General features: G+C 40.7%; 1 protein-coding gene across 1 annotated transcript; it reads right to left on the reverse strand.

The window, feature by feature from the left end:
- Window positions 1-700: 700 nt before the first annotated feature.
- LOC117738630 (P2X purinoceptor 3-like) lies at window positions 701-9,943 on the reverse strand. The gene is made up of 13 exons (XM_034544603.1): window positions 9,907-9,943; window positions 9,471-9,645; window positions 6,763-6,898; window positions 6,527-6,598; window positions 6,235-6,295; window positions 5,953-6,046; window positions 5,718-5,795; window positions 5,468-5,609; window positions 4,849-4,985; window positions 3,763-3,856; window positions 2,615-2,680; window positions 2,322-2,399; window positions 701-1,071 (listed from the first exon to the last, which is right to left on the reverse strand). The coding sequence occupies exons 1-13, from the start codon at window positions 9,941-9,943 to the stop codon at window positions 946-948; spliced, it is 1,296 nt and encodes a 431-aa protein (XP_034400494.1). The 3' UTR covers window positions 701-945.
- Window positions 9,944-11,432: the final 1,489 nt, after the last annotated feature.

An 11,432-nucleotide genomic window follows, 5' to 3' on the forward strand; every position in this document is an offset into this window, starting at 1 on the left:
TGTATGAGATCAGTGCAGAGCGGCGGATGTGGGCTAATCAGTGGGGCACGCGCACATGCACTCACATGCACTCACATGCACACACATGCACGCACGGTACCGGCTATGAGAAAAAGCAATGTGAAGCTCTGACAACAACACACACATTACATGTCATTTAGCTGAAGCTTTTATCCAAAGCGACTTACAATAAGTGCATTAAACCATGAGTCCAAACTCAAAACAACAAGAATCAAGAAAGTACAATTTCTTCACTAAAGTTAAACTACAAAGTGCTATCAGTAAGAGACATTTAAGTGCTACCAAAGTGCTACTACGGCGCTACATTCCCTATTCAAGGTATAGTCGAAAAAGATGTGTTTTTAGTTTGCGACGGAAGATGTAGAGACATTCTGCTGTCCTGATGTCAATGGGGAGCTCGTTCCACCAATGAGGAGCCAGCACAGCAAACAGTCGTGACTTTGTTGAGTGTTTAGCTCGTAGTGACGGAGCTACAAGCCGATTGGCAGAAGCCGAGCGAAGGGAACGAGCTGAGTGGTACGGTTTGGGAGAGAGACTTCCTTCTCTGCTCAAAAGCTTTAGAGACTTCTTTCTATGCTCATGTAGACACCACTCCTCAATAGCTTTACATATACATAGTTGTCTGATGAATGTTATATCAGGCTCCTTGAAACACAAACTGCTTTTTATCCTGCTCAGAAAATCCTGAGCCAATGGCACATGCCAAAAGTGTCACCATGCAAAGACACTTTTGTTTTTAAGTGAATTGAAACATTTAAGAATAACTTTGCAACAATGAAAGGTTCTTCACATATTTTTTGATGTTGACAATGTAAAGGTTTTTTGAATGTATAAAAATGTATGAAGTTTAAAAACATTAACATTTTGAGAGAAACCAACTCTATGTCTGTCTTTCTCAGTCCACTGCTCCCTGCTCCTGTCCATTTAGCTGTAATGTTCAATAGAAAATGCTCCGGAGTCACTGGACCGCATGATGGTCTCGCTATGTCTGAGTGATAGCTGGGAGTGGTACAACCCATTGCTTTGGTAATCCAGTGGGCTGTCCGACACCTACAGTATATGAGAGAGAGAGAGACATGTTGCTCTTTAGTTTGTCACCACACATATTGCCATATGTTCACATTGTTATATGCAAATGATCCAACCAGATTTGTGTCCAGACATAAAGAAACCTGAATGGGTTTCTGCGGTAACAACGTAGGTTTCAATAACTATGTCGCTAAACTGGTAAAAAGGCTTTCTGATGAGAAAGCATTGGCCATCTAAACAATGCGTCGTCAAATTGCTGGTGTGCATTGGTACAGGCTTATTCCAGCTTCTGTCCATGTACTGTGTTGTTCTCCTCAGTTGTCCTCCATAGCTATCTGCTTCTAGCAACATGGATTCTGCTCAGCACTTTCAAATCCGAGTTCAATTCAGTTTATTTTATATAGCCCAATATCACAAATTACAAATTTGCCTCAGAGGGCTTTACAATCTGTACACATATGATATCCCTGTCCCAGGAAACTCACATCGGATCAGGAAAAACTCCCAAATAATAGAAAAAACCCTTTCAGGGGGAAAAAAGGGAAGAAACCTTCAGGAGAGCAACAGAGGAGGATCCCTCTCCCCGGATGGACAGAAGCAATAGATGTCATGTGTACAGATGAACAGAGTTGAGCAGCCAGAACGGCCGGACTAAGACGCATCTGCAGTCCAACCACTTTTAAACGTCACATTTCATTTTTTTTTTTTAGGTCCAGACTTTCAAAAGTCAATCTGGATACAATGTAGAAATGCCCAAAACTGATTTGAGCTGGCCATCTGAACAAGGCTGTTTTAACGGTTCCAGCCTTGTCTCGGCCTCAGACAATGAGGACTCAGGATTTTATTTAAACAAAAATATCTAGTTTGCTAAATTAACGAATGTATCAAAACTGAATCTAAATAAAGATGATTCTTCTTTTTACTTGTTGTGTGTGCCCTCTCTTTCACACTAGGTCAAATAATATGCTGTCATTTCCTCTATTTTCACAAGTTTGGTGGTCCCTCCCTGTGAAAAAGCTCTGAAAGTCTTCTGTACACTTCCTGCTCAGCACCAAACTGCAGATGGACACAGTTGGAGACTATCTGGTGCTCATAGTGGAGCCCAAAACAGAAGTAGAAGAGGAGTGAATATTGGACTTATGTAACAACTTTAAAGATCGAGATTTCAGCTTGTTGCACTGCCTCTAAATAAATAAATAATGCAGCTTTAATAAAATATGCTTCACATATTTGTGATAACCAACACTAATAAAAAAGAGCAGGTATTTTACCTCTTCAAATTTCTTGGCCTTGTACTGCTCCGCTCCTTTCAGGAAGTTCAGCAGTATGATATCACACAACACGGTGCCCTAAATGAAAATGATAAGAATAATCACCTTAATTTATAAAGCATTCAACAAAGCAAGAGTAGAGATGAGATTCAACCCATGTAATATGGGTTGAATCAACTTGTCATGAGATAATACTCAAAAACATAGGTAAAAGAAGAATGTTTGTCTCCATATCAATTCTGAGTGAAAACACAAAGCTCTGAAATTAATGAGCTGTTTTACGTACAACTCACCACTCCCACTGACGTGAAGGCTGCCACCATGTTGATGAGTGTAGGGATCATGTTGAACTTCCCGGCCTACAGAGTAAGAATAGTAGTTAATCTCAGCAGGCTTCAATCCCTTGATGACTAGAACGTTATCCTTGTAGTACAAAGAAATAACTTCTGTTCATCTCCTAAGTCCCTAAATTTACCTTGTGATTAATGACAAGTGTAAATGGACTGTACTTGAATATCTCTTTTCTAGTCTTCCACTCAAAGCACTTTAATTCTACATGTCATCATCATTCATCCATTCATACCCTGATCACAGGGGATGACTAATGACCTGACCATCAGGACTAATTTATCATTCATACAGTATGCGGGAGCAACTTGGGTTTAGGTGTCTTGCCAAGGACATCGACATGGCGTATCGACGCAGCCGGGGATCAAACAGCCGGGGATCAAACAGCCGATCATCTCTTTGAAGGACGACCCTGCTCATCCACTGAGCCACAGTTGCTCTATGTAATGGACCATGTGGAGACTTTCCAAACCAAAGACCGCAGGCCCTATTATTGAAAGGTTGACGACTTCTGATAATTTCATTTCATTGAACATAGCTACTTTATGACTTGAGATTATGATGGAGATATGGGCCTTATCTAAACGATCTATAGTGTATGGTCTAAAAGTGACACTGCAGTGCATTTAGAGCGTGTCCAAGTCCACTTATGATACTTAAATGATCTCGGCCAGAGCAAAGAGCAAGTGGCAAAGGGCTTGTATTGTTTTACCCATACTCCTTCAGTCCCACCCGCCCTGAACTATTGCAAGTGTGTTACATGCTCAATGAGGGTCAAACGCCAAGGGGCACAAACCAAGCAGCGTTATTGGGAGTGAGGACGGGTTGCATGTCCCGTGTCCAATTATTCTGCTATTCTGTAATGCTAAATAAGATATTTGTAACAGGCCTTCCCAAGAGGTTTAAAAGGATGTGGAAGTATTGTGCACGAAAAAACCAAAGCAACTGGTGCCAGAAGATGTATTTGTGTGCATTACAAAGAGGAAAAGGCCATGTTGAAATGTTAAAACAACTACATTCATATCCATATCTCTTTATTCATTATTAATTAAATAAATTATACACACGTTGTTACACATTAATATATACTCACATTTCCATTGACCAGAACATCAAACCTAATAGCATAGGCTTTGACCAAAGTGCGGTAGTCCGTCCCATTCTCCATCTTATAGTATTTGGCAAACCTGTCCAGACAGACAAATCCCACAAGTCTAATATTAAAGAAAAAAATATTTAAGCCTATGGATCAGTGTGCAACTGAAACACATTTTTTTAGGTGTAGAAATAAAGTAAATGATTATTTGTATGTCACATTTGAAATCATAGTAGCACTTTTCAAAGGGTCAAAAGAGCAAATAACCACCATGGTGAAAGTTCTAACAGCCTGATACAACATGTAAACAAATAGTGAACAAATTCAATAAATGAAGCTGTTGAACATAAGGGTGATAGTCGCCTCTGTAACTGAATGGTTTAGTAGTTTCCCAGCGGAGTCAAAGACACGTATGAAAAACTAGAAGATGTTGCTGATGTTGGATTACAGATGCAAAGGTCTCATATTGTCCTTACATCAAAGCTCAGATCTGGAATAGCCATTCTTGCCATAATCTTTGCAGATATGGCCGCGTGTTGATCTCATCTTGTCGATACAGTTATTTTAACACGGGAGGAAAGCTCAAAGACTGTCCAACATGGTCAGGGTTCCTCCAGTGCAGAATAATCTGACAGCAGAAAACAGACACTGGTGGTAGTCATCCATAATTAACCCCAGCTGTGTATATTAATTGGGAAATTGCCAGACAGGGGTGTTGCCTGAAATGTCCACATGGCAATATTACAAGGTTGCAGGTTCATTTATTGTCATTGTTGCACAACGAAACGCAGTATGTATTCCCATTTTGCAACATAAGAAAAGCACATATGAGAACATAATGAAACTCTATGATTTGTGGAAGGTACGGGGTGAGTTTACAAGTCTCACAGTCTGAGGAAGGAAGCTATGAAGTCTGGTGGTACAGAAGCTGATATTTATGTGTCTCTTGCCAGACAGCAGCAGGGTAAACAGGCTGTGTATGGTGGGGTATTGTCTTGTAATATGGGCTTTTGTAGGCACAAATATACTGAGCAAATATAACAAAACAAGGTTTCTAATATACATTACTGTGTAGCTAAATACCTGAAATTGTATCCCGGTGAGACAGCGTTCTTCTGTGACATGGCATCCAGTCGGGTGAATGAGTACGAGGGGTTACACTGGTCATCTGACTTGTCCAGATCACATATCCAGCCGATCTTTATTCCAATCACTCCCCCCTGACAGAAGTTTCAAAACACGAGAGCTGCTACTATTATTGGTTTTATGCAGCTAATATATGGTAATTTTGTGTAAAACAATATATAAATGAGGTTGTCAACTGCCAGAACGCCAGGGGTTACTGACCAGTAACTCAGTGTGTTGTCTGATGTATTAATAACTCAGTTGTTTATACTTGATAATTGACTTTAGACTTAAGAGACCCGACTTTTGACTTTGACTTGCCACTCAAAGTCTCAGATTTGACTCTCTGATGTCCTCAATGCCCCAGAACAATAACAAATAAGGCCGCGTCATGCAGAGCAGTATATACCCAGACTGTTTCTGTAGTTATTAGGCCCATGTGCAGGATTTATACTCGATTTCAACGATATAAAAAACATTGTTGACACAGCTTTGAAGGATAACTGCTGTGTCATTGTAGTGATCAGGACTTAGAGACCAGAGAACCATCGGCCTGGACTCAGACTCCTGACTCTACCTTGTCTGCCAGCTTGGTGAAGTTCTGCTGTGCGTAGCGGACCACGTCTCCCACTCTGAAGATGGGGCAGTAGGTGTTGTTGACCATGTCAAAGTTACAATGCTTTATGTAATCGTTAGTGATGGTAGTCAGGAAGTTCCCTCTGCACACATACAGACATACCATAAAATCAACATGTCAGACTTTAGTGTCTTCGTCATTACCATCATCGCATTTACAATCATCGCATTTACAATCATAGTTGTCATACTTAGTGTAGTTGAAGGTTGGAAAGCGGATGCTATTCTTAATAAAAATTGTAAAATTCTGCACCTCCATCATTGGCTTACTGAAAGAGAGACAAATGGAGGAACATAGAAGAAGAGAAAAGACAGATAGACATTGTGCAAACAATTTTTTCTTTGATTATCAACGTATTCAGGCTCAGTTACTACCAATGGACACTTTTCAAAGGGCTCTCTATCACGTGCACAGCATGGTCTTACGTCTTGATGGTGTCGATCTCGGCAGGACACCATCCTTGTATCTCACACATCTTGATGGTGGTGTTGAACGGAACACATTTCCCTGTCATGATTCCTGAGCAGGAAAAGAAAAGCTTTGTTGCTAACTGCATAAACACTGATTACATACTGATTCTAATGTAGTAATTCAACACATATGCATATACGTAATAATAACAACAATATCTATCAAATTGCTGTCATCAATTATGTTCAAAAGCTTGATCAAATATGATGAGAAAAGAAACAGAAAGAAGTACTCACCATAACTACCTGGCTTCCTTTTGCATTGACTGTCCTGCGTACAATTATACTTATTCTCACTCTGGATGCACACACACACACAAAGACACACACATACACACACATACATTATAGCTGAATCATTAATTATTTGGCATTAACAGTGGATTAAATGACTGTGTAATGTGAGAGCCGTCGCTAGTAACCTTTGCCTGTCATCCATTTCACCAATGGTGGTAGAAGTATTAATATTTGTGATGAACGAATACTAGTTATTAATAGTATTGCAGTAACAGTGGTGACAGTAACTGACCTCAGGACAGTAACCTTGGACTTGGTTCTCTGTGGTTATGATTTTGGTGATGATGCAGAAGACTGAAGCTCCCTGTGGAAAACACATATAGCACTACTGTCAATCATCTGTCCATCCATCCATCCATCCCCCATCCATCCATCCATCCTCATCCATCCGTCCATCCCCTATTCATCCATCCCCCATCCATCCATCCATCCATGACATCCATCCATCCACCCATCCGTCCATCATACCTGTGTAGGAATGACATAGTCTGCAACATCCATGACCTTGTTATTGTAGATTCCAAAACCTTTGACCTTGGTCATCACTGAGGATTCAATAGCTGTGTCTCTCACCTGGTAGGCCTTCTCATTGACAAACACCCACCTGAAGCATGCACACAAAAATAAAACAAAATGTGATATTGAGCTAAAACTGAAAAGATATGCGTGTTTAGTAAATGGCAAGATGGCTCCCAAAAGGATGTGTCCTCATCGGGGGGGTGTACACCTACATACTGTAGGACAGCGGTCCCCAATCTTTTTTGAGCCACGGACCGGTTTCGTGTCAGACGATATTTTCACGGACCGGCCTTCACAGTGTGGGCGATAAATATGACGTAATAAATATGACGTAATAAATATGACGTAATAAATATGACGTAATAAATATGACGTAATAAAATGATGCGACCGGCATAAAGTGCATAAAAATACAACTCACCATGACACCGAATTAGTGGGAGCCCTGAGCTTGTTTATCTGTAACGATCCGGTGCCATCTCGGGGTGACGGGAGACAACGACCCCCGAAGTGTTTGTTATGTCCAGTCTGCTCCGTAACTCAGTTTTCGTCGCTGTCATTGCAGAAAACCGCTTTACAAAGAAGCTCTCCAAAGACGTCTGTTTTTTTTAACTAATTTTCTCTCGCTTTTGGGTTTGCTATAGCTCGCTAGCTTTTCTCGAGAGGTTAAGTATTAGTAATACGTGACCTCTTGAGATGTGTGACGTATATCGTGACCTCGTGAGAGGCTCAGATGGACAAGCTTGACAATTACATGCCAAGTTTAGGCAGCCAGGAAAAATGACAGGTTGTTTTTTACACTGTCGAAGTGCTTCAAACCCACATTTTCAGGAAGAGCGCAACTGTTAGCAAATGAACGGCCTTCTCCAAGGAGAGTTTCCTCTGCCATGAGGTCTGTCAACAAAATTGAGCCGAATTGAAAAATTTCCCATAATTCTAATTGATACATTTAAACATTACATACAGTGTAATTCATTTGATATCACATAATCCATACAGAGTTATTTATTTGTCTTAACCTTCCAACTTGTAAACTCATTGTAATACATAACCGCAATCGCTAGGAGTGCCATTAAACCTAGTGTTCTCACACAACCAGCTAAAACACCGTCACTGGACCTTCACAAACAGGCACATGGTAGCCAGCAGCAACGCAGATGCTTCAGGTTTGGATCTCACAAGAACTTAGCTAATAATGAAACACTGTCCAGCTGCAACAACATTACTGTGGGAAAAAGGGACATTTCGTCAAGGAATGCAAATCAGCAGTGAGTGAAATGGGAGAAATTGTGTTCCCAGAGCTAGTTCTGCTCTGTGTCGATGATGTCAAGCATGTGGCTGCAGCTTCTGATTCAAAAATAAACAAAAAAATGTCAACACTGAAGCGCCAAAAGGAAATTCCCAGGTACTTGAGCTAATATACTGGAGCTTCTGCATCTAGCCTGCCAGAGAACATTTACAGGCAACATATTGCACATTGCCAACTCACAGAACCTAAAAGGAAACTAGTCACTTGTCCTAGCCATGACTTGTGTGTCGTTAGCTGGCGACCAGCAGCAGCTGCTGTATCAGATCAAGCCAACACAGCTACACCCTCCTTCCTTATAGTTCAAGATGGATCCCCTCTGCTGATGAAAGCGCTCAATATCAGCATCATTGATGGCAACATGATCTAGAGCAATAAATAATGGCAACTCAAAAATCCAGGTGTAACCCTTTGGTTCTGCTCCAGCTCACTGCCTTGGACGTGTGAAAGGCTTCATGGTGCAAGTGACCACAGCAAGCTGTGTGCCAAAAGCTGAGACGCCTACCACTGATGCCCTGGACTGCTTTGCTTCTATTTCAGCGTCCATGTTATCGTGTCAGAACAGCCACAGCCTGAGTTTTCTGTGTGCGGTTCGTGGCATAAACAGTGAAAATCTGATCTGATGAAGGTCGTAATGACTTCATACCAGCAACAATACACCTTTCACTTCAGTTTCAATGTCTATATCCATAGAATATTTTACAGGCATGAAGAAAATATTAATATCAATTTAAAGCTCAACTATTTCTGTGTCCTTTTCAAATTAAAAGCCCTTGAGTGTTTCTGTTAAAAGAACCCATTAATTTATAACTTTGTGGGAAAATGTAAAAAGTACAGTAAGAGCAGATTTGTCTGTGGCAAGTTTGTTACACTTTTACATATCTATAAAATAGGATCATTTTAATGCATATATGCCAAACTGAACTTCAATTTAGTCAAATGAATGCTTACTAGTGATTATTATTTTTGATTAAAAAATCCCACTTTGGGTTACATTTACGCTACATAAAAACAAATAATATGCGTCTAGCGCTTCTAAACTGTAAACTTGTAGAATGTGTCCTCCTCAGTCAGTAACAGGACAGCTGAATCTTTTTGTTAGTGATTAAAGAACAAGTTAAATATTAACATTTTGAATTGATATACTGTATACAGTATTGGAATAGTTCACAGTGATGTAATAATACTCATGATGAGTGATATGACAATTCATGGCTACTCCATTGCAATGCATATGAATGTGTTATAAATATAGATTTCTGTAAGTGACAGCTAGTCTTGTGTGATCCAACCAAGCCAAATGAAATACTGCATGAACCTAAAATACACCAGAATGAAGTGAAATACTTACCCGATGAAGTAAGTGATGATGAGGAGTTGGACGGCACGGTTGATGATGCCGATGGTCCAGCTCTTCACTACCACTGACTTTGTGGTTTCATAGGTGAAGAAGTCTTTTATACAAGACCACATCTTAGCCGTATGTGTGTGAGTATACACAAAATAAGCTTGTGTGTGTGTATTTTCTGTATGTGGTATGGTTAAAGAAATATAAAGCAATTTACAGAAATATGAAGAAAATGCCGCTGTGTATGGATTATGGATGTAAAGCCTGAAACTGAACTCCAATTGAAGCGGCTGTTGGTGTGTGTGCTGTACAGCAATTACAGATGTCGGTCTCCAAACATGGCTGACGTCTTCATTCTTCTTTTGTGTTGGAAAAAGAAAGTACATTCATATTTCAGGTCCAACACTGAGAGCTGTATCCAGATATCCACAAGCTGTACCTCTTCTTCTGTTAGTGCTCTCTTCCTGTGACTTCATGTATGATGTTGACTAACTGGTCAACAAGTAAACAGCTTTCTCTCTCTGTCCGCTTCTGTCTTCCGTCATCTCTCTCTCTCCCTCTCTTGTTTAGCTCTGACCCCCCCCCCCCCCCCCCCCCCCCCCCCCCCCCCCCACCCACACCCCCACCCACACACACACAGTCAGAGCTAAACCACTCCTCAAAGTCCCCCTCCCTCCTCCCTCAGCTCAGCGCACCTTGGATGTCCACGGTTAAGGTTTTTGGTGCACAGCATTCAGAGTTTTTAGATTAAAGGAAAGACAAGAGCTGTGTGATAAGTCTAAAATCATCTTTCAGAGGTATTAAAAAGAGATTTCTTTGTGATATGTTTAGGCTGCCAACTAGAGCACTTATCTTTCAAATAAAGAGAAGAGAAAGTCAAAAAGGGACCCAAGGAGGCATATTCCCTACCCTGGCCCTATTGGACTGAATCATTTAGACCCACTACACAATTCTGTGGTCTGTCAGTTTTTCTCAGAACGTCAGGATAATAATATTCATGGTGAATTTAGCTGCATGGCTCAAACTGTTAACTGGATGTTTCCCACGTCGCTAACTTACCTAACTTTGAAACAAAATGACGATATCATTTAAGAACAACCACTTTAGTGTAGCAGATCAATCCTCAGAATGCATTTTATCGCTCATGTTCAAGGTTGAGCAACGTGAGAGGAGCAGAACTCCTTTTGTGTAAAAGGCTGATATCGGTCCCATCCATCAGTCTCTATATCCCAATACACACCACAAATCATATCCAGGAGATAACATTACACTCCAATTCAATCACAGCTGTCTTCAGTCTATTCTACCACTCTCTGAATACCTCCATTAAACGGCAGTCACATGATAAGTCGATAATGGACTGCCATTGGATGAGAACCAGGAAGTGGTCAAATATCAGTTTAAGTTGGTTGCAAACTGCAACCTTATTGCTCGATGCCACCAAATCCTTCACACTGCACCTTTAAGAGAGGTTTTGTTCTACCATATGAAATACATAAATGCCCCTCTGTTGAATTTAGAAGCTTTTATGTGTCTTAAAAAGGGCGCTAACTGATGAGAGTTTAAATGAAGCAACTAAACGTCCTCACTACACTAGTCCTCCTTTATCTTAGTGGTAGAGTCCTGAAGCCATGTGACCGTGCTGTATAGTCCTCTATAGCTTTCTCTGGATATCGGTGTCGAGACAAAGAGAAAGTGGTATTTCTCTTAACACACAACACACACACATACCTTCGATTAGATTATACAGTAAGTGGATCTATGTGGATGGAGAGATAAGGGAGACGTAGAGAGGGAAATGCAGAGGAAGACGGCTGTAGAACTCGTCAAAAAGATTTGTATTGATTTTTATATTGATGACCTGAGAGAAGGGCTACTTTTGTCCTCTGCCTTCCTGTCACCCATAACCATCATTATCAACATAATTCTCATTGTAAGGATTACGTCTGTTGAGACACAAAGATC

This window comes from Cyclopterus lumpus, chromosome 1 (assembly GCF_009769545.1).
Source record: "Cyclopterus lumpus isolate fCycLum1 chromosome 1, fCycLum1.pri, whole genome shotgun sequence".
In the NCBI taxonomy this organism is placed as follows: domain Eukaryota; kingdom Metazoa; phylum Chordata; class Actinopteri; order Perciformes; family Cyclopteridae; genus Cyclopterus; species Cyclopterus lumpus.

Coding starts and splice junctions, on each gene's coding strand:
- LOC117738630 (XM_034544603.1), bottom strand. CDS start 9,943: ATGAAGTCACAGGAAGAGAGCACTAACAGAAGAAGAG. Junction 5,796..5,952: donor GAGATCGACACCATCAAGAC/GTAAGACCATGC, acceptor TCTCTCTTTCAG/TAAGCCAATGATGGAGGTGC. Junction 2,400..2,614: donor CCTTCACGTCAGTGGGAGTG/GTGAGTTGTACG, acceptor ATTTTCATTTAG/GGCACCGTGTTGTGTGATAT.